Source organism: Tachysurus fulvidraco, chromosome 16, assembly GCF_022655615.1.
Source record: "Tachysurus fulvidraco isolate hzauxx_2018 chromosome 16, HZAU_PFXX_2.0, whole genome shotgun sequence".
Classification (NCBI taxonomy): Eukaryota; Metazoa; Chordata; class Actinopteri; order Siluriformes; family Bagridae; genus Tachysurus; species Tachysurus fulvidraco.
In genome coordinates, this window is record NC_062533.1 from 5,261,395 (window position 1) to 5,285,243 (window position 23,849).

The 23,849-nt window shown below is 40.7% G+C and overlaps 2 protein-coding genes across 2 annotated transcripts; one reads left to right on the forward strand and one right to left on the reverse strand.

Moving 5' to 3' along the window:
- Positions 1–6,257: 6,257 nt before the first annotated feature.
- On the reverse strand, positions 6,258–14,089 carry prdx6 (peroxiredoxin 6). Its single transcript, XM_027171261.2, has 5 exons — positions 13,931–14,089; positions 10,990–11,146; positions 9,418–9,564; positions 7,301–7,447; positions 6,258–6,406 (listed from the first exon to the last, which is right to left on the reverse strand). Exons 1-5 carry the CDS (start codon positions 14,020–14,022, stop codon positions 6,278–6,280), a joined length of 672 nt encoding a protein of 223 aa, XP_027027062.1. The 5' UTR covers positions 14,023–14,089; the 3' UTR covers positions 6,258–6,277.
- A 1,223-nt stretch (positions 14,090–15,312) lies between these two features.
- plpp6 (phospholipid phosphatase 6) lies at positions 15,313–22,145 on the forward strand. Its single transcript, XM_027171260.2, has 2 exons — positions 15,313–16,022; positions 19,127–22,145. The coding sequence occupies exons 1-2, from the start codon at positions 15,497–15,499 to the stop codon at positions 19,492–19,494; spliced, it is 894 nt and encodes a 297-aa protein (XP_027027061.1). The 5' UTR covers positions 15,313–15,496; the 3' UTR covers positions 19,495–22,145.
- The last annotated feature ends 1,704 nt before the right edge of the window (positions 22,146–23,849 follow it).

Consider the following 23,849-nt stretch of genomic DNA (forward strand, 5'->3'; position numbering starts at 1 on the left):
TTTCCGACTATCACACACAGGTTTAAATGAATACGGATAAGTTAGTTAGCCCTTTCACCAAAAGTGGGGAAACATTAGCTAAGGCTAACTAACAACAGCTTTTGTCTGTAAAAAGTTAGCTAGCGTACTAATAAATCTGATCATATGAAACTATTAACTAAATTTGAATCTGTTGCAGGTGATGTGAATGATGTTTCCTTCTTGCTTCCATGTTTTGTTCGAAATGTTTTCGTTATCTAGAATAGCAGATAGGGTTGTCTTTTTAAATATAGTAAGTCAAATTAAAAGTTTTACTCAAAGATATTTAAAAAAAAAAAAAAAAAAGGAGGCTTAAGTACAGTTAAAATGTGAGCTTGCCACCTCTGCTCACTTTTATAAAAGCAGCATTAGCTGCAGCTTTATGCCTCTAAAGCGTATTATTATACCTGGAGCAGCCGGTCATCCCAGAGGAGTCTGAAGCATTACCCTCTGTGATCTATCTCTCTCTTAATGCAGATCCCTATAATAGTTCTGGCTGTGTTTATGAGCTTTTGGGTTGGGAATATGTGTGTGTGTGAAAGGTCGTGGCAGCTAATATATGAGAGTGGAGGAGGAGAGACTTGGGTACAGATCCCAATAGATCAGGCACATAGGTTCTGCTTTTAAAGAGGCCCCTGTTCAGAAGGTCCTGCTCTGTGAGATAAACCTGAAAATACTGCAGCAGAGCTATTACGCTCGTACTGCTTTAACCTTTAAAGTTCTCTCAGTGACAATGCTCAAGACTCAATCCAGACCCCTGGACAAGGAGGGAGTCAGTGCATGTTTTTCTGTAAAAGGGTGTGAGAATGTGGGCTAGTAAGTATGTTGGAGGCAGATCAAGGGCAAGTGAAAGAAAAAAAGGGCAAAAGGGCGAGGATGTGTGTGTGTCTGGTTAATACCATGTCTGTGGAGGTTGCAGATTAGTTTTGATAGTTTCCATACCGAAAAACAGCACGCTTCCAAATTCAGATGTGAGTTTAGAAAGAGCAACAATACTAATGATGTCATTCAGCAACTCTAATTTCCCCCTTATCTGTGTCAAGCCAAATAATCATTAATACTGATCCTGTATTGTTTATCAGCCAGTTGAGCTTTTTTCTACCATTTTAATATGATGCGGCAACCTTAAATCCATTAAAACAAAACTGAATTTAGAAAATAGAAGACATTTTGTAAATCTGGTGCACAACCTTGTGTACTGGTGCATGTGGCATCACAAAAACCTGTCATTTTTAATAGGGGCGTGTAGACATTTTATATCCACTGTATATCCAATTAGACACACACACACACACACACACACACACACACACACTTGCACACACATGTTCTATACAAAACCTGTTAATCCATGACCAGCCGGTTGTACAATGGAGAGTCCTGAATGTTGTGAATCTGATGTATCTGTTTTTCTCGCTTAACTCCACTCACGATCTCAGAAAATTTCACACTAAAACTATGAGCCGGAGAAGGTAATGTTGCCTAATGTGACTCCACAAAACTATATTTTTCTCATGAAGCAAACCTGATCTATCTTTCTTTCTTTTTTTTTATTTCTTTCTTAGAACCAAAAGCCATAAATTGGGAATGCTGGATGGAAAAACCATATGGCTAATGAAATGAAACTCCTAGTGACAAGCAGATGTAGTGATTTGTTACAGTAATTTTAGCAGCATTCAGATTCATGCGCTTAAAGACCTGTGGCATATGGGGAATGCTTATAACCCACATATAACTACGACTTGTAGCTTTCCCAGGCTCTTTATCAGCTGGATTGGCCCTTTCTCTCTGTGTCAGGCCAAATAGAAGGCATACACTTAAGTTCCATAAACCCTCTGTAAATATCAGCATTGCCTTGTGATTACTGTCCAATTATGTGCCTTAAAACACAATAAGTAGGCTGCCAGAAAAACACGACGTGATCAAAGCAACCACATTAATACGGAACGCTGCCGTTTAAAAATAAGCCCAAAATGGGTTGGATAGCATCACATCTTCTAGCCATAACTGTTCTCATTTTTCATTAGGTGTAGCACTGATCAAAAGTAGCAGTACTTCTTGCGCTGTGTCTCTGGTTGCTCTGCGTTAGTGGTGCGTACTGTGCAGAGTGTGTTTTGTACAGAGAAAGATAGGGCTGATATGTGATACCAGTTGACATGTGGAACCCAATCTGACCCCTGGAGTAATGAAACACATTTTCTACTTCTGGGTTATGTGCATGGGCACACACACACACACACACACACACACACACACACACACACACACACACACACACACACACACACACACACACACACACACACACACACACACATTAAAACCACCTGCCTAATATTGTGTAGGTTCCCCTTGTGCCACCAAGCCAGCTCTGAGCCCTCGAGACTCCACAAGACCTCTGAAGGTGTGCTGTGGTATCTGACACCAAAATGTTAGCAGCAGATGCTTAATGTCCTGTAAATTGGGAGGTGGAGCCTCCATGGTTTGTCTAGCACATCCCACAGTGTCTCGAGATCTGAAGAATATGGAGGCCAATCGACACTTTGAACTCGGTCATGTTCCTCAAACCATTTTTGTACAATTTTTGCAGTGTAGCAGGGAGCATTATCTGGAAAGAATCTGTTGCCATGAAGGGGTGTACTTTTGCTCTGTAACAATATTTAAACAGGTGGTACGTGTCAAAGCAACATATACATGAATGCCAGGACTCAAACGAGGCACACACACCTGGCCATCCACATGATTGTCTAAATCACTCGGATCCTTAGAGTTCCCCATTTTTACATCTTCCATCTCATTAAGATCTGACAGTTCACTTGCAGCCTAATACAGTATATCCCACCCCTTGACAGGTGCCATTGTAACAAGATAATCAATATTTTTCACTTCACTGTCAGATGTTTTATGTTTTGGCTGATGTATGTATGTATATACGTATGTATATAAACAGTCTGCCTCCACACCCCTAAGGACATGCAGTCTATGAAAAGCCACACAAACCACTGAAACATATAAATACATATAGTAAACATATGTATCGAGACACCAGACATAGACACACACTCAAAACACTTAATCACAGACCCTGAGACCCATTCCAGGTCAGACAGATTACTCAGGGAGACACGGTAGTAGTAAATAGTAGTAGGAGACATGTAGTCTGATTCTCCCGAGGACGTTTCTCTATGTGGCAGGGTTTACAGATAGGAGTCAGTGTCTGTCACTAATAGAATTTTGACAGCCATCGTTGTAGTCTGGTATTTAAGAAATGTGTTTGATCCGTAGATTCGGTTGCATGATAGCTATGCTGCGATGCAGGGTGTGTGCGTGTGTGTATATAATCTCAGCCTTTATAAAGCCTTTATCATCTGTCACCCCGTCTGTGTGGCTGCTTATCCTGTGAAGTGCTCCTGGCAACCCTCTTCCTCTCACAGAACACACACACACACACATTTAAATAAGGGATCATACAGACACTTCAACACAAAATACCAAGAATTTTCAACCACTATTTAATTAGTTTTAATGATGTTTGTAGCATAATGCCTTGTTTTTTAGCCTGTTGTTACATCTTTAACTCAGGGAAAATAAACTGGAGCGCTGCGTGTCAGGTGTGAGGTGTTAGGTTTGTGAGGTTGCAAGTACTGTTTAGTCAGGAAGCCTACACCTTCTTAATGTTATCTTTGTGCAAACCTTGTAAACCTAAAATGCCATGCGCAGACTCATAAACTTCATTAGGAACCGCCGTCAGGCCACAAACGTACTCAGCTTCTCTAACTGCAGGCTTTTCTCGAGGCAACTGGATGAAATCTGAGAACATTTATATATACCATGCGTACTCCATGAAGTGTACACTTCAGAATACTTAACCTGAGGTACAAAATCTTACAAAGAACTTTTTTGGTTGCTTTAAATGTTAGCGATGCCACATATGACAGTGCTTTGGTTAGATTTTTGTAGTTTTAACCATAGTCTTGAAATACAGTTAGAATGTCACAGAAACCAGACCAGCACAAATAAACACAACCCAAAACTATAGCCTTTATTCAATTTCTTTTTCAGTAAAGGTGCCAATTTTCGAGGCATCACAATTGCTGCAACTTTGAATCAAGCGTTACTGATAATCAAATCCAAAAAAAAGTTGTATTGTCTTAGAATGAGGAACTATTGTGTTTCCTTTCTGATATCAAACATAGTATTAGCTCAGTTTAAAAAAAAAAACACAAAAAAAAACAATTTAGACTGATGTCATAAAAACAAACCTGGCCAGGCCTGTTGGACAGTGAATTCCTGTCGTGATGGCTGTCATTAGTTCTGCACAGGCTGCTGTTTTGATGTCCAGTAATTACATGTTATTGTGCCAGGAATTGGGCTTCAAATGCATATTTTTGAAAAATGTGGCAAACCGAAATTAAATTAAACATTGAACTCAAGTCAAGTTAAAAGTTCTGCTTAGTTGTTTTAGTTAGAAGTGTTGAAACCATTCACGGCACTTAAAGCTTTGATTAATGTATTAATACTGGTAAGGCGGTGCAAATAAAGGGTTGCCCTAAATGTACTACAGAAAAGGTCAGGCTTGGTACCGTACTGTATGTTTGTATAGGTGTAATAGTTCTTCATGTGTAATGAAGCACCACTGACATCTAGTGGGTATGATGGGTGGGTATGAGGTTCCCTGTGGCAGATCTGAAACTGTAAACAGAGAGATCTCACATGCCACAACTTTACTGACTACAAAGGTTAGGTTCTCGGCTGAGACGTGTCCACCAATGAGAGTGTAAAGTGAGTGCTGACTCTGGCCAGTCATGTTTGTACAAATGGAGCATGTGGGTGTGTTTTTTTCAAAGATTGAAAGACATTCCAGCTGGATACTAAAAGCCTTGGTGGACAAAGAGGGGAATCCCTGCCTGTGTCCGTGACCTTCTGTAACAGAGAGAGGGAGAGGGAGCAACTAGATCTGGAAACTACACTGCACCAAAGCATCTGGCCCAAAACCACTGATCCACATAGCTTCTAGGACCTTTAGAGTGTTATATGAGACATAGCAATGTGGGTTGTACAGCTCCAGTAACCCACACCATGCTCTCTGAACACTGTTTCGATCACCTGCTTCTGAGGGCTCAGGGCCAGAGGCAGCTAACGCTTCCTGCACTTACAGGACGACTGAAGATTGAGTGTCAAAGATTTACCCAGCCAAGTGTCAGCCTGAGGGCATTCTTCTGTTTTTAACTGGACAGATGGAATGCTTGTGATTAAGACACTTCCCTGAACGCCTTAATGGCACGCCACGTGTTAACGATTTGGTTTGCATCGAGTACCATCTTCCCCATTCGATAGCAGAGAGTAAATACATCCACAGGGGAAATAAGATTCGTTCACTGACAGTCGAAGCTGATGGCTTAAAAGGTTATAGAAAGTTGATCATTAGGCCAGTTGTATAAATAGTGTAATAGTTGTACATACAGTGGACTAATGCTGCCACCTTCTGGCTGTGCTATTAAATGATCTTTCCTTATGAAGCATCCTGCAAACAAGGCAAAGTGCAGGAAATGTATAAGGATTTCAATTCAAGCAATAAAAATAATACTGCACACCAAAATGATCAATGGTTTAGGAAATTCTACAACTTTTCATGATGAGAATATATTTGTGGAGCCTCAAGCTTCACTTTTCATAAAATTTTAAACATAGCAATACATTTCTAACATGACTTTTAATTAGAATTCGTTTAACCTTTAAAGTCCTCAAAGTCAATTTAAAAAGGGTAAAAAATATGGATAAAGCATGTTAAGCAACTTGAATGGGTACGTTTCTGTTTGCAAGCAGACAAAAGTGTGTGCTGTTTCGTCTAAATCCTAGGTAGTACAAAAACAAACTAGATTCAGTTTCTTTATACACACTCATCCGTTTCTACCCCAAGCCTTTGTTTATGCATTTATTCACCTCAGAGTCAGAAAAAAAATCAGATAATCGGCACAATCCCAGGACAAACGAATGGACTTAACCACGTGTATCAGTGTCTTAAATGCTAAAAGAATAACACAGGATTTCATTTTGCCAAAAGAGACGTCTTTATTGTGTAAGGCACTCTACTTTAGTGAGGTACATTCTGCACTTTTAACTGAATGTTCAGTTAATGCCTTGTTTCAGCCGCAATTGTACTTTATTAGTGTCAGAAAGAAAATGAACAATACAGGCTCCAATCATTTGAAAATAAGTGCTGGGGTTTTTTTTTTCCCCTCAAATCCTGGCTGTTTGTTTATGGCTGTGGGGTATAGCGCAGGTATTTTTTCCCAGAAGGCAATTCTTTGGTAGTGAATCCAGCAGGGAAAAGCTTCTTGGCCTCTTCTTCTGAGAGAGAAGGGATGACCATCACCTTATCGCCAGGCTAATGGATGAAGACAAAGTGACAGGCAACAATGAAAGCTAGTCATTATATAAATAATAATAATAATAATAATAATAATAATAATAATAATAATAATAATAATAAATATAGCTGCAAGCAGCGATTCCGGGGTCAAGCTGATCAGATGTGCTCAGAACATGTCGCTGATGAACCATACCAAGTTTCGTAGCAATATGGCATTGCATTCGTAAAATACTGGACTTAACGTGAAAATCTCATGGCCACTAGGTGGCGCTGTCACGAAACGTTGCGAAATGTCTGCGTGTGTGTGTGTGTGTGTGTGTGTGAGTGAGAGAGAGAGTGAGTGAGTGTGTGCGTGTGAGTGAGTGAGTGAGTGAGTGAGTGAGTACGTGCGTGTGTGTGTACGTGCGTGTGTGTGTACGTGCGTGTGTGTGTACGTGCGTGTGTGTGTACGTGCGTGTGTGTGTACGTGCGTGTGTGTGTACGTGCGTGTGTGTGTACGTGCGTGTGTGTGTACGTGCGTGTGTGTGTACGTGCGTGTGTGTGTACGTGCGTGTGTGTGTACATGCATGTGTGTGTGTGTGTGTCACTGTAGTGCTGATTCTGATATTAGCACCCAAGACATATTGTGTGCCAAACTGCCCCCAAATTGTTTGGACTGGTGGAGCTAGAGGGTTTGAGCTAGACACACCAAAGTTGCTATAGTAACTTAAGACTGGCCTCTACATGTGTGCCAAATTTCATAACTTTCCTTTAATCATTACTATGGGCTGCCATTGACTTCAATGGCAGAAGAAGAAGAAGAAGAACACAAACGATAACAATAGGTGTCTAGGCTTGACCCCTAATAATAATAATAATAATAATAATAATAATAATAATAATAATAAAAGCATTGCCAGTTAGTCTTACCTTCCAGTTGACGGGTGTAGCCACCTTTTTGTTGGCAGTCAGCTGCAGAGAGTCGATGACTCGAAGGATCTCGTTGAAATTGCGCCCTGTAGTGGCAGGATAAAGGATGGAAAGCTTCAGCCTCTTATCAGGCCCGACAACAAACACCTGTAAAACGATTACAATCTTTCAGAGAGAGGTTTATAGACAGCTGTAGACTGTTAAACATTTTGATGGTCTACATGTAGTCAAAAGGTCCCATAATTAGTGTAGAGTAGCAGCTGTAAATATCGCTGCTGGTTGTCTTCTCACATCACACCCAAAACTGGGCACGTTTGGTTTCGGCTTTTAAACACCCTGAACATTCCAGTCATTTGAGAACGTTCGGTCAGGCGAATCACAACAGCTAGGTCTTTACGGTAAGCAAAGCAGTAATATTAAACCATGATGGTACACCTTTCTTTCATAATCAGCACTAATGTGATTTTAAGTCTAGCTTAGGCCAAGGTACCGACTTGCACGACGGAATAGAGTTCAGGAGAGCAGAGTTCAATTCCGTGTTATGCTTCATGGTATTTCAAAGCAAATACAGATATTAATCGACATTCGCTGAAGTACAGCTTAGTAAACAAGTTTACTCTGTACAATTTGACAGCGCTAAAAAGATTCGTTACACTTACTTGTCAAAAGTGGTTTTTCTAGTTCTGGCTTACAAAATCAAATCTTTCACAGTTTGTCTTGAATATTAAAAACAGTGCGTCAAATATCAGTGCCCTCTTCACCAAATATATGGCACCTTGTGCACACCACTTGGTCCTTTCTAGCTTTAATAGGATAGATACGGTTAATTAGATATTAAAATAGATATTCGGTTAGAAAAACAAGGTAGGAAGAGGAGCACTGTTGGCTATTATTCTAACTGATACTGCAGCACATAAGCAGGTACAGATAAGGAAGGGGGACGTGGGGTCAGTGGTTAAGGTGTTCGACTACTGATCGGAAGGTCATTGGTTTGAATCCCAGGTCGACCAAGTTGCCACTGCAGGGCCCCTGAGCAAGTCCCTTAACCCAGTGGTCCCCAACCCCCGGGCCGCGGACCGGTACTGGTCCGTGGACCAAATGGTACCGGGCCGCCCAAGGAACATTAAATTATTTCCATTTTATTTACTGTGGTGTATTTGTCTCGGGTTTGTGCGACCTTCCATGGACGAGAGGTTAACCGGGAGCTGAGAGACGTCACCTAAAACCGCACCAATACCGCGCATGCGCAAAATATCATGCTATCAGGCCGGGTTTAGGTGACGCCTGGAGCTGAGTGGCTGCAAGCGGCAGTGGCGTTGTAGCTTTGGTGGAGAGAGAAGGTGTGTATCGCTCTTCTCTCTGTTCACCGGTACTTTGTCATGTTTAACAGTGCTTGGTGTACGTGTATATTGTGTTTGCTCAAATTTAACCCACAAATTAGCAAAAATGAGCACGAAACAGACGTCGTTAGAAAGTTAGAAACTCTGCCGGTGTTCTGGATTAAAGTCATGGCGGAATACCCTGAGATTGTCACCACAGCACTTACATCCCTATCGCCATTTCTGACATGCTATCTGTGTGAAACGGGGATTTCTGCAGTGACGGCAACCAAAACAAAACAACGGAATAAACTGGACATAAGCAACACACTTCGGGTGTCATTGTCTCCTGTTACCCCAGATGGAACCGTCTCGTTGTAAAGAAACAAGCTCAGGGTTCTCATTGATTTAGCATTGTAGTGAGTTAAAAAGGCATGTTTAAATACAATTAAATTAAAATTATTAATTCTAATTTAATTGTATAGCCGCCACCCTCTACACTCAATTGCTGAGGTGTATAAACTGAAATAAAAAAAAACCTGTAAGTCACTCTGGATAAGAGTGTCTGCTAAATGCTGTAAATGTATAATCAAGATCAGTTACTCTTTATATAGTAAAGTGGTAGACGTGTGACGAATCAGGTCAGTCAGGTTCGCTTCTGCTATACTGCAGCCCTTTGACAATGAGACTGAACACCACCGGTGTAGAATTTACTCCTCGGGGCTTTTGTATGAACTTGGTCCGATTAGGAATAGATAAGGAGAAGATCGAAGTCATTAAATATAATGAGATACGCACACAGCGGGCAGTGAGGGGCATGCCATCTTTGTCCCTCTCATCAGGGTCCAGCATTCCCAGGAGAACCGAGAGTTCCCGCTTATCATCTGCTATAATGGGGAATGGCAGAGGATTGCCTGTTGTTTCTGAGTGAAGTGCCATCACGTCCTACAAAAACACACACGTTTAGGGAGGGGGGGGCAGAGAGAGAGGGAGGGAGAGAGGCGGAAGAGAGGCGGGAGAGAGGGAGTGAGGGAGAGATTGCAGAGACAGAGAGGAAGTGACAGAGAGAGAGGGGGGGAGAGGGGGACGGAGAGAGGGGGGAGAGAGGGTGAAGAGAGACAGAAACGCAGAGGGGGGGAGAGGCAGTGACAGAGAGAGAGAGAGAGAGAGAGAGAGAGAGAGACAGAGACAGAGAGAGGCAAAGACAGAGAGACAGAGAGAGAGAGATTTTAATTAATCTACAATAAAAAAGTGGGGAAAGTGACAATGACAAACTTTACCAACAATCACTTTTCGATTTAAAATACATTTAAATGAAGCAGAAAATGTGAGTGTGTATAAACAGCTAAAACCTGTGTGATCTGTTGATCTTAAAAGTCACCAATAGCCTTTATCAGCTCCTGGACCAATGACAAACATAATATTAAACTGTGGGAAAGATGAGCTGTGGCTGTTCACACAAGTTCAGCCAAAGGTCTGTGTCTGTGGGTGTGAACACACTGGATACTCGACTTACATTCAGATATTTAATGGGGAACTAGAAAAGCTACCAAACCATTTCATAATCACTAATGACTATAAGAGAGGGGTTCTCAAATTAGTTGGTGTGACCCAACATGGGGTGACTTGGCTTACATTCCTCGGATGGATTCTTTCCCGATAAACACAGCCGTGGTATTTTATTTCTTTACGTGATTGTCCGACACTTAAGGTGACGATGGAAAGAGACGTGCCTTTCAAAACCTACTGAAAAGTTCGGCTTCCCCACTAGACTGGTAAATCAGTGCAAGGAAGATGACTCTGGATCATCATTTGTTACTCATATCACATGTGTTACTGACCTAATACAACGACACCATTACTTTTGTTTTAAATAATAAATTGGGGGGGGGGGACTTTAAGGTGGTCAAGGATTAAAAATTTGTCCATTGGGATCGTTGCTAAAAAAAAAGTTTTGGATCAAAAGTAGCTTTATTGCTAGAACTACCTTATTCTTTTAAATTAAATGTCTTTTTGTCAGCCAGGTTTTGTGTGTGTGTGTGTGTGTGTGTGTGTGTGTGTGTGTACTTTGAGACCAGGAGGAGCTATATCCACCAATCAGAGACAGTTCTAAGGTGCCAAAATAAAGCATCTAATCTCTGATCACAGAGTCATTTAGGTTCAATTTATTTTATTTTATTTTATATTGAACTAAGATCAGGAGTGGCTTAGTGTTGAACTTACGACCTGCATCATATGACCTGGTGATTCAAACCAAACAAACAGAGCGTTTGGGCAACAGGACAGGGTTAATATTTAGCTGCAATGCCAATGAATAAAGCAATGCACTATTCGTATTTGCACTACGAGCTCAATAATCCCAAACCTGACCTTGCTCCATGCACAGTGGTCGGCCACGCTGTCTATAGACAGAGCGATCATCTTCACACCGCGCTTCTTAAACTCATCGCTTAGCGTAGCAGCACACGCCAGCTCGGTGGTGCACACAGGGGTGAAGTCGCGTGGGTGAGAGAACAGGATGCCCCATCTACAAAGGACAGGAGAGATAAGAATGCCGTAAATTGAAATATGTTAAATGATTGCAGTTAGTACATCACTGTGCAGGAAATCCTACTGATTTGTTCACAGACTTGGAGTCACTTGCGTTTAAATTTCACAACAGCTTCATCTGGTTAGTAACATATTGCACCAAGCATTAAAACATCAAACAAAAACAAAAAAAGAACACATTCACGCCCTGAAATACGACTCATAAAACGTAGGAAAATGACAGTCAGTAAAACTAAAGAAGTCCTCAGAATTGCTCAATGATGTGCACCTTTTGGTTCAACAGAAATGCAACACCAGACATTGCTCAACATTTTTCCAACTGTGGCCTTGTTTAGATTTCTACATCTTTATATCCACAGTTACAGTATATAACGCAACACGTCTTAGGAAAACTCGGCACCACTACACATAAGCTAAATGTCAGAAAAAAAAGAACTGAGGGAAACAAACCCTATGAAATTTTCGTCGTGTATCCGTGTTAGTCGTTTAGTTGCTAGTACGAGGAGAGAGTGGACCGCCTCACACTATGTTTAACTATAGAACCTCGGCAAAAAGGTAGAGTACTCATTACTAGAAGCTTTTTCTTTGTTGGTTTGCAGTAAAATTGAGAACTTGGGTAGCTTGAACTATCTGCCTTTTTCAGGAAGAATATCGGTGCTAAAAAGGATATTTTGATTAGATTTTATTTAATTCAGAGCAGGTCTTGGAGTGTGTATGTTGACGCACATGTAGCCGTACTTCCTTTCTTTGCGATATGATGTGCATCCTGGTAGAAATCATTCAGCTGTGAATTCTTTCAGCTCGTCCACTTTCACCACGTTTTAAGAGCTGCACGTCATTAAAAGACGCGTCGATCCCAAAAGAGCTGCATGTTAATCATTACGAGGCAGAGAAATGTTCAGCGTTTTGAATATTCTGTTTTGTTATTAAACACATTTTTAAAATGCATTCTTCTATGTGGAAGCAGTGTCCTGACAAAGCACTGACTTTGTCTCGAATTTTACTTCAGTTATTCAAAGTGACACCAGTTTTAAACTTCCTGTTAAAAGCTACTATTTACACAAAGCTACTTACTTCACAGCTGCTATTTACACAATAGAGGAAAGTGCTAGAAACCACAATTTCCCACAAGGCTAACCATCACCTTCTGGCTTTAACGTCCGTTCCAAAGTGGTATATTACACAAAAAAACATTCATGAGGATATGTTGTGCAGCATAGCGAGCATTGTGATTGGTTGACTGATAGACAATACCACATTAACAATCGGGAGAACTGCTCATAAGTCTATGGAAAGATACTGGTTTCATGCCATTTATTTTCCACCATGACAAAATAAGCTTCATGATTTTTATTTATTAGCTTAAATTCATACATTTACACAGATGTATGTGCACCGTCAATAAGATAATTAAGCCTGACTGCTGGAAATGTTGCAAAGTGATAAAATGTAAAGTATTTGAAATGTATGGAGAGACAGAAACGATCTGAAACAAGACCAATCAGACTCGAGCTACACAAAGGGCCAAAATTTTCCCCAAAAATAATGATAGACTCTTTAAATTAAATTCAACTCAAAACTGCCAACAGGGAATCACCTGCGGCACGTCGATCCTAAGCTTATATACATGTCTGTGAATACAAGCCTGCCACATATGCACCACCATGTGGTTTACTGAGCTGGGCAAACAATCGGAAATGCTTTATCATCTTAAGCCTTGAAGATGAACTACGATAAAATGAACACAGTTGGTTTTACATCTGAGATGTTCTTTGCATGTATAGAATCTGTGTAGTTAGTGAATTAACACCACTTTTTTTTCCCCCCAACATCTATCAAAAAAAAAAATAGTAATGCCAAAATGTGCATAAAATATGGTTATGGTCATGTAACGTTCCAAAATCACTTGGATTAAGTTTATTTATTTTTGTTTACTTATAAACAACACACTTGGGATGTGGTAGCCTAGTGGGGAAGGTGTTGGACTACTGACCAGAAGATCATGAGTTTATATAGTTTATACTTTTTTATTTCTCTCTCCTTTTGGTTTTATTTTTTATTCCTAATTCCATTCATTTTGTGCTTAAATACAGGACAGATGCAAAAAAAAAAGCATTTCTCTGCATGTAGAACCCTGTATGTCTGTGACAAATAAAATTTGATGTCTGTTAAATGCAAAACGTAATCCAGAAATGTAAATGTAATATGCATTCCAACTGCACTAATGAAAATAAGACAACCATCTGGTTTTGGTTGCATAAGAGCTGAAAGATGACCTAAATTCAGAAATCCCCTTAAACCCTGTTTAGAGAGGAAATAATGATTTGCAATAAATAAGAAACATCTCTTTACTCTCTGTGTTCTTCAGTCTACTTATTCACCATGACTCTGCAATAATCCTCCTCCGGGTTTAACATTCTGTAACAAACACTTACCTAATTCCCCATTGGGGATTTTACCAACAGTGTGAAATAACAAACCTCTAATAAAGAAGCAGCTCTTTGTGTCCTCAGCCAAAAAAAAAAAAAAATCTGGGACTGTTGCTAAAGCCTGAAAATAATGACGTCATAGGAACCTAAGAAGTTTTTGGCCTTCATGTTTATAAAAGTCGCTGTTAGATTTCAGGATAGAAAAACTCACGTCCATGCAAAATTCATGGAGCCGTTTTTAATCACACGTGACCAGCTGACTAACAAGGTCAAGGTGTGTGTTATTTGTAAAAGCAGAGTACATAAAGTGTCAATCAAAACTTGTTACTTACGAGTCACCCAGGAATTCGTGAAATTTGATCTTGCCAATAGTCGTGTCTGCTTCGAAGTTAGGAAAGACGTCTCCTAGCAGGACCCCAGGCATGATGACTCTCACTCCTTCTTGTCTCTGCAGAATAAACACGCTGTCGCTACAAATAAAAGCTTTCGACTTCCGTATCCATTGCGATCAATAATGCGTCGGATTTGCGCATAATATAGTTATATATTTATAACCTACAGAGGGTGCTTCTCGGTTATGTGAAATCTTTTCTTAGTTTCTAATTTACATGCATATATATAAATATATATATGTGTGTGTATATATACATATACACACACACACACACACACACACACACACACACACACATATATACAGTATATGCATATCATTTAGTTTGGAAACAAATAAAAGATAAAAATTCACAATACTATAATAATAATAATAATAATAATAATAATAATAATAATAATAATACCAACAGCAATTTGTTGTTGTTTTATATGAAGTAAGCATATTAACAGATGTCAGTGCATGTTTATTTTCCATATGCACACACATATACACGCACAGACACGCACGCACACGCACGCACGCACACACACACACACACACACACACACACACACACACACACACACACACACACACACACACACACAAAGATGACCTGTTTTAGGAGTCCTGTAGCTTCTAGTCTTATATTCTATAGGGATTACAGTGAGTGCTTTAAAACAGAATATAGGGACACTTTCAGTTTTTCCAAACTGCTTTGAAGCCAGTATAAAATCTTCATTGTTCACGTTACAGAGCTAAAATGTATTTCAAATGTCATGCTACATTGCTCATATTCCTGAGAGAGAACAAAACCAGTATTTATGGTCATCAGGTTTTATTTTACAAGAACATCAATATTGCAAGGGAGCTTACAGGATGTTAATGATCCTGAATCCTGGTGATATTTCTTTAGCTTTTAGTTGTTTAATTGCATTGAAACCCTTGACAAGCTTCATCTTTCCAGCTATTCATTGTTTTTAGGTTTCTACCTTTTTGTTTTTTTATGACAGATAGTTAGTCATACAAGCAAATATCGTTTTTTATAGTTTTATTTAGGGTTAAATGAGAATTATGAAATATTTTAACAGAACACGAATAAAAGTATAAAAAAAAAAGAAAAGAAAAAAAAACAATAAGAAAAAATGTCCAGACTCCAATATATATTCACATAATCTGTTCAGACCTATAGCTTTGGTGTACGTCTCAAATCGCACGCTGGTTCCCTAAATACTACTTGAAAACCTAGTACACCACCGTACTGTAGTGCACACTACCTAGTGATCGTGTAAGTAGTTTGGAATACAGCCACCATTTGCTCACGTGGTTCGGATTTGACGTTCTCGCGCTGCTGTGCTGTATGTACAAAGATGGCTGTCCTGTACGGTAGGGATGGACGTGCGCACAGGTGTTGCGTGTAAAACGATGAACTGAAACTTTGTCTGAATTGAATAATAGTAATAACAACAACAACAATAATAATAATAATAATAAGTGTTTTAGAGCCATAGATTTGTTCACGATGCCGTCCCCGAGACCTGTCAGAGCGGGCAGCGCGCGCAGCAGCAGTGTTTCCGGTGTAGGCAGTGGCAGCAGCGGCGGTCGGTACGAGTTTATGTCGCTGACTCGGACGCCTCCACTTTCTCCGTCCCCTCCTTCGCACCTCCTCCAGAGGCAAGGCTCTGACCCGACAACAGCGCGGCTACGTGCCTCCGAGAGCCCGAACCGGCGTCGCAGAGGCTCCGCGTCCTCCAACGCGTCCACGTCATCGACCGGCGGCGTGCAGCAGTTACCGGAAGAGGACTGCATGCACCTTAACCCGTCCATCATCAGCGTGGCGCTCAGCTCTCTGCTCGCCGTGGACCTGTGGCTCTCCAAGCGGCTCGGTGTGTGCGCGTGCGAGGAGTCATCATGGGGAAGCGCGCGCCCGATAATGAAGCTGGTGGAGATTTCCGGTCACGGTATACCGTGGCTCATCGGTGCCGCGTACTGCATGTACAAAAGCGACAGCGCCGCGGGGCAGGAGGTCATGCTGAACCTGCTCATGGGTGAGTAATGTAACCTGAAGCCTTAACAGGTCTGTACATCAGAATCCTATTTCTAAACTTCAGGGCTTCCAAGGTCTGAGACACTCAAATGCTCTTTGACAGGCCACAGGTTTGGGAACAACCTGACCATCACAACCATATATGCTTGTTAAACAGCCCAGATTTTACAGATGTATTCCCACTTTACTGATATAATGAGCTCCACATTTCTTTTCTGTAAAGGCTTTCCACTAGATGGAGTGTGTCTGTGGGGATCAGTGATCATTCAGCTACAAGAGCATTAGTGAGATCAGACACTGATGTTGTAGGAGTGAGGAGGTCTGGGGTTCAGTCGGTGTTCTGTGGGGTTGAGTCAGGTGAATAACCTCCAACCTTAACACACCATGTCTTTATGGACCTCACTTTATGTACAGGGCCATCATCATGCTCAGATTTCCTTATTTCCAGTGAAAGGAAATGTGCTTAAGACTTTATATTCAATTCATTCATTCATTCATTTTCCACCGCTTATCCGAACTACCTCGGGTCACGGGGAGCCTGTGCCTATCTCAGGCGTCATCGGGCATCGAGGCAGGATACACCCTGGACAGAGTGCCAACCCATCACAGGGCACACACACACTCTCATTCACTCACACAATCACACACTATGGACAATTTTCTAGCTACATAAATATGTTTGCTAATGCGATCCTGGGAGTGCAACAGCTCATATTGCAGACAAGTTTAAATGAACTGAGAAATGTTTCTGATTATAAGAGCTAGTTTTGTTTATAAAGCATTCATCTCGAGTCTAACTGGACAAGAAAAGAGTTTTGATGCAAGGTTTGTGTACACATGCCCATCACACCCATATGCCTGTCTTCCCCAGACTGTTGCTGTTACCAGTTATGTGGCTACCTGTTATGTTTAGAATTGATTACAAATTGCTGCTACTTACGTACAAGGCTCTTAATGCTTTAGCTCCCATGTATCTAACTAGTCTTCTAACACATTATAATCCTTCACGCTCTCTGAGATCACAAAACTCAGGACTTCTGGTAGTTCCCAGAGAATATCTAAGTCTACTAAAGGCGGTAGAGCGTTTTCGGATTTAGCTCCCAAACTTTGGAATGGTTTTCCTGATAGTGTTCAGGGCTCAGACACACTTTCCCAGATTAATTGTAGATTAAAAACGTATTTTTTAGTCAGGCGTACACATAATACATCCCATAATAATATTGTGCTCTAATACATCTGACAAATGCACATTATCATCTAGTGGTTGCTAATATTCAGTGTTGTAATGTAACGAAGTAAAAATACTTCGTTACTGTACTTAAGTAGAAATGTCACGTATCTGTCAACGTATACTTTACTTCGCTATTTAAATTTAGGACAACTTTCACTTTTACTCCACTACATTTCCTAGATAAAATGTATACTTTTACTCCGTTATATTTCCGCTAAGCGTCTTCGTTACTCGTTGCTACAAAATACAATCAGAAGAAATGTGTGTGACTGCAATAAGGGAGGTTTGGAGAATCACTGCTCCTAGATTGTATTACGCAGCTCGGCTATGTTAATTCCTCTCCACTGCTGCTCTCTTTCTACCCATCCCGAGCCATCCAGAAATTGTACCAGCTCCGATATAAGACTTTGGACCTCCATTGAGATGAGGCCAACTTTGTGAGGATCCTGAAGCACCTAGAGATCTACCAGCTGCAGTTAAACTCTGCTATACTAAAGAGGAGACGCCAACTCCAATGTTGCCTTTTGCATCAATACAACATTTATCAGACTATATTTATTATCCCACCCTCCAGTGTCACCCAAATGAGGATGAGGTTGCACTTTGAGTCTCTTCCTTTACCATCTAAGGGAGTTTTTTCTCACCACAGTCACCTGAGTCACCTCAGACTTGTTCATTGGGGAGAAATACAAACACGGTTAAATATATCTAATATGAATCTTAAATTTTTGTATTATATCAATCTTTATATTATTCTTTATAACAACTTTTTGTTCTATGTTTATGTTCTGTAAAGCTGCTTTAAGACGATGTCCATTGTAAAATGTGCTATACAAATAAATTTGAATTGAACTGAATTGAATATAAGGGGGTGGGGCACGGTGGCTTAGTGGTTAGCACATTCGCCTCACACCTCCAGGGTTGGGGGTTCGATTCCCGCCTCCACCTTGTGTGTGTGGAGTTTGCATGTTCTCCCCGTGCCTCGGGGGTTTCCTCCGGGTACTCCGGTTTCCTCCCCCGGTCCAAAGACATGCATGGTAGGTTGATTGGCATCTCTGGAAAATTGTCCATAGTGTGTGATTGTGTGAGTGAATGAGAGTGTGTGTGTGCCCTGCGATGGGTTGGCACTCCGTCCAGGGTGTATCCTGCCTCGATGCCCGATGATACCTGAGATAGGCACAGGCTCCCCGTGACCCGAGTGGTTCGGATAAGCGGTAGAAAATGAGTGAGTGAGTGAGTGATGACAGGTTTGTTTGCTGAACAGCACAATGCTTAACTGCTTGCTGTGACTAGGTGCTAACCTGCTTCAGACTAAGTGGGTGAATAAAGGGAAGAAGAACAGTGGGTAAGTGAGTGAATGAGTCAGTACAGTGGTCTCTGGTTTCACTTGTCTCTTCCTGCTTGTCTCTTTCTCATGGAGGTCTGAGAGGTTTCAATCAATATAAAAAAAAAAAACACCCCAGAGGGTTGAAAGTTGTCTTCTGCGCTGCCTATGTGATTAAAATACTAGGCGTATTGCCAGGACCAGCGTCCCACAGAGCCCAATGTGAGTGTATCATTTCCCCAGCCAAGCGCTGTGTGCCTCTTTTTTTGTATCAAGTCTGATGCTTGTGGCTGTTTTTCTGGTTGAAACATCTGGTTGCTATGGACAAACACCTGTGTTGTTATGGATGCTTTGCTTTGCAAAAAAAGTCATAACAAAACTAAACCAATTAGATTTAATTTTAAAAATCTGTGCTATATCGTAACATCTGGAAAATAGAAACTAGACGTTTTGTGATTTTAAATCGTGTTTGCATCTGATGCTAAAGCAATAGCAGCTGGTGTTGTGTTCGTATGTCTGTGTACTGACATCCTGTCTCTCTTTCTTTCAGCTTTGGTATTGGACTTGGTGCTAGTGGCCATAGTTAAAGCCGTGGTACGTCGCCGACGTCCTGCTCATAACCGCATGGACATGTTTGCCACATTTTCTGTGGACAGATACTCCTTCCCATCAGGCCATTCCACTCGGGCTGCTATGTGTGCCCGTTTCCTGCTGGCACACCTGGTTCTAGCGGCTCCACTTCGTGTACTCGTCATGCTCTGGGCGGTATTCGTCGGCCTCTCCCGGGTCCTTCTTGGGCGTCACAACGTCACAGATGTGGCCTTTGGCTTCTTCATGGGCTACTGCCAGTACAACCTGGTGGAGTTGCTGTGGTTGTCACCAGCGACGCTGTATAGCATGATGGGTCAGCTGGAGTGAAGCCAAAAGCAAGCAGTAGAGACACTACGATGGAAGACAGGAAAAAAAAAGACTTGATCTGTTGAACTGTAGGCACTGTGATAGTAATAATTCCGTATCGTCACTAATATTTTTGTGTGAATTTGTCACAGTTTTGAATTTTCTCTCTTTACTAAATATTTGGAAGGTAAATGTAATCGGTATCCACTCTTCTCCTGGATCAATCCGATTGTATAATCGGTCTGAAAATCGGCTTGACACGGTGTAAAAGGACGACCTCTGATCTCTCCAACCCAATGCGCCAATGCCTAATACCATGTTCCACAGAATTAAAAATCACGTTAAAACCCCTCAGAATCAATCAACAGTCTATCATTTAGCAGTAATTGAGTCGACATTAGAAATTAAAACAAAATCTTCTCCTTCCAGGTGTTTTCTCTGTGAATGGATAATATGGGATCATGTGTATACTAATCAGTAATGTGTAAATGCTCGAATGTTTTTAATCCTCTGAGTGACTGTTTAGTGATTCATCACAGGCACGAAGCTGAAAGAAGTACGTGTCTGTCGGTATACATAAGGTCCGTCAGCGGATCAGATTGGAAACAACAGAGTTGAAAAATAATCCAGATCATCTGTCGTCTCCTTCTCCTTCATCTGTGCATCTCTAATATTTAAGCATGTGGATTATGAAGAACCTCACTTGTATTGACATAATGCAGATTTCTCTGAGCTTTTTTTACCTAAGGATTTAGGTTGATGCCGAGAGTTAACGCTGTGCAATCTTCTCTAATGTTATTATGTTTACTTTTACATTTTACAACACTAATGATTTATGAAGCACCGCTGTTTTATTTCATCGTTGTTGTTCTTTTTATAGAAACCGATGTGTGTGTTTTTTCTTTGCTGGTGTCCGAATCCTTTTAGTATTCTCTATTGTTTCTGTATATTGGAATTATTTTCACTTCCTACTTTAATAGGAATACCTGTACATTGGATAATTAATTAATTATCCAGTAAGACGTACTGTAGTAATGCAATCCCTAACCACATGCAGCTACATGGCCCAAAATTTAACCCTGTGAACGACACAATTATCAGTGTCGCTCACACGTCATGTCAAAACGAATGACCACTCTTTACAGCCGTGATGCATAGAAAGGCATCCCGAAACATCCAAGAATATGGATGCTGAGGCTACAGCGGACAAAAGCTAATTAAACTGGACAGCTGAGGATTGAAAAAGGGCCAGGTGATGATTGGAAATCTGTCCAGTTTCAGTGAGATTGACCCGGTGTAGCATCACGGTCCTGTTCCATACTGAGATGCTTTTCTGCGTGAGTCACTGTGATCACACTGTCCCCCAATCTGAAGCTCTTGACTCTGTATCTGCATGATTGTATGGATTGCACTGCAGCCACAGATGCTACAACATGTTCATGTTCGTGTTACAATAACATTTAAGTGTCCTTCACTTACACTGGCAGTTTAAGAATTTAATACCTGGTCTGATTAGACTAATCTTAATTTAGCACGGATGATAAAAAGAAACAGGACTTTTATTTCCGTAGACAGAACAAGTAGTAGTAAAGTAGGTAGTTTTAAGCAGGTGCTCTGTGTGTTGTACTTATGCATGTTGTACTTTTCAGGCACTTTCCTCCACATCTGCTACATTAGTGATTTAGATGATGAGTTCATTTTAGCACCCAAAAGCCACAAACATTCCTTTTCAGTTCTCCATATTTCCTTGTAAAGGAACGATGTAATCAAGTTTGTGTCGCTCAGTCGCTCATCATCTTGTATTATTTTTGTTCTTTCCTTCATATTTTGTGCTTTGTTGTGCTTTTCGGTTCATGTGCAGCACTTTCTTCTGCTGATGTAACTAATAATCTGCAGGAGTTAACTGATTTACAGATGCACTCTAAATATAGTCCTGATCTAAGAAGCCTTTCTAGCTCAACACTGACATGTATATTATTCTAACTAGGTTACCTTATGAGAGGTAATGCATTGCTTACTGTGATGTTGCATGCCAAAAAAAACTGGTAGGAAGCCAGTTTTGTTCCCATTTGTGTGGTACTTCTGACTGTTGTAACCTTTTCTGGCAATAACAGCTGTTGTTTTCATCACTCTTGTGTATCTTCGGGTCTTTTGGCTTTCGAGAATGAGGAACACAGGCTCACCAAAGGCACTTTGTCATGTATGAACCGCAATAATCTTTTTTTCCGGTGGGGTTTATTTACCAGGGACCTTTTTTTTTTTTTTTTTTTTTTTTTTAAATATATAAAAGAAGTGCAAGGCTGAATGAATGCTGAAGGTTCATGGCCTGCATTCACTTGTGTCTGGTTCACGCTGGTTCCATTACTGTAGCCATGACCAGTTCAGTGTGTGATCTCAGGTCTGCCTTCCAGTCCTGTAACGTTTCATTGTTTGCCTTCATTGTGTGACCTCCGGTGACTTCACCAGCTATTCACAAAAATGATATGAATTCTCAATCTCTACACATGTACTGTTAATGGGTGTATAATGTAAAATCTTTTGTTGGTGTCAAAAAATATGCTGCAAAAAATGTAAAAGTTATAAAAGTAATATATGTTTGTGGTGGTTATACATGTGATAAATCATTCTGTGGTAGTATTTTCTAAAATAAATACAGAAATGACCGCAATCAATTTTGGTGCCTTTGCCTTTGTCTTGTAGAAATGCACTAAACACTGTGTGTATTGTAATGACATTATAAATTTACAGGTATTAAAATAAAAAGGAGTAAAGGTTAGATGGGGTAAACAATCGTACATTTATTGAGCATTCATTTTTCAACTTATAAACTCTTATTTTGAAATCTGATTGCATTGGAGTTACATTCTTTCCCCCTTTTCCATAGTGCACAGTGTAATGTAGATTGAAATCGAAAAAGATATCTGTAAACCTTGTTATAATTTACAAGGTAATGTTTGCATTAAAAATATTTGCTAAAAACAAAACAATTCTGGTCAGCCAGTGAGGCAGGATCCACTCTTTCTCTCTCTCTTTCTCTCTCTCTCTGTCCATCTTTTGTTTTTAATGGACACAAAAAATGCTGGACATCTCTGGATTACCAATGTTTTACCGTTTTTAAAATCTGGAACATTTTTAAAAAACAGAACAAAGACTATCAAACATTACACTGGTTGCTGGAGGAGCCTCTGGTATATGGTGGGCGACTGGACATACGGCGTGTGACCGTTCTTGCGCTGTCCAGATCTCTAAACTCCTCGGTCATTGTGACGCTCCGGGAGCTCGTGAACGTCACAGGTCAGACTTGTCGAGGGCAGAGGACCTGGCAGCCTGTATGAGACGGAGGTCCCTGCGTGTTGTCAGTCAGCTTCTACACCAACGGAGATCTGCACTAACACCAGAGAAGCATGTTTGGCTGCTGGACTATCAACACACAGAGGCTGGTTCTGCAAAGAATGCACCCTTTCTCCCAGCTGAACATAGCTCCTGCTCTCGACGGGTGTGAGGGCCCCCTCCTGTAGTGCCAGGGTGAAGGGGAGATGGACTTTGGGTCGGTGACGAGGAAGCTGAATGGCAGAGACTGTGTTATGGTTTTAAATAAGAAAAAGCTGAGTGGGAGGGTAGACACCCCATGGAGAAGTGTTTTGGGTTTTAAAGCTGATATTTAACCAGAGTGGATGGTACTGTACAAACCACCATTACCAAAAAGAGCTGCCGACCTCCAGTGAAGGTTTTTACATGGTATTATCTCTCTGAACGCTTTTTATTTCTGTTTTAAACCCTGATATTGCACATGACTGTCCTTTTTGTTCACAGAGAGAAACAGTTTTTCATGCTTTTATTCACTGCTCCAGGTTGCAGTTACTATTTGTGTTTTTACGGAGCATTTTAAGGTTGTTTTATGTTGATTTTACTGTTCAGGGTTTTATTTTTGGTTTTAAACACGTTAGGAAACACAGGTCCAGGATCCAACTGGTTTACTTTATCCTCGGCCAAGCAAAGATGGCAATATACCTGAGTCGGAAAAAACAGATTGCACAGAACACTGACTGTGAGGCCACAGAAATGTTAAAGGTGGGGCGCACGATGTTTGAAAGCCATTGTTAACATTTGAAATCACCAAAACAAACACGCCCCTAACCCAATGGGTGTCACCCCTGTTATGATAGCTCCGCCCTACACATACATACGCAACCCAGGCAACTATTATGGCGGAACCTGCTGGGGATATTTTTATCAATAATTGAACTCAATGAGTAATACTATGGTAATACAAATGTGTTAAGATGAAACCATCTTAACACATATTATTTATTTGTTTGTTTGTTTGTTTATTTATTTATTAAATCACGCTGAATTTTTATGTGACTTCTGTAAAT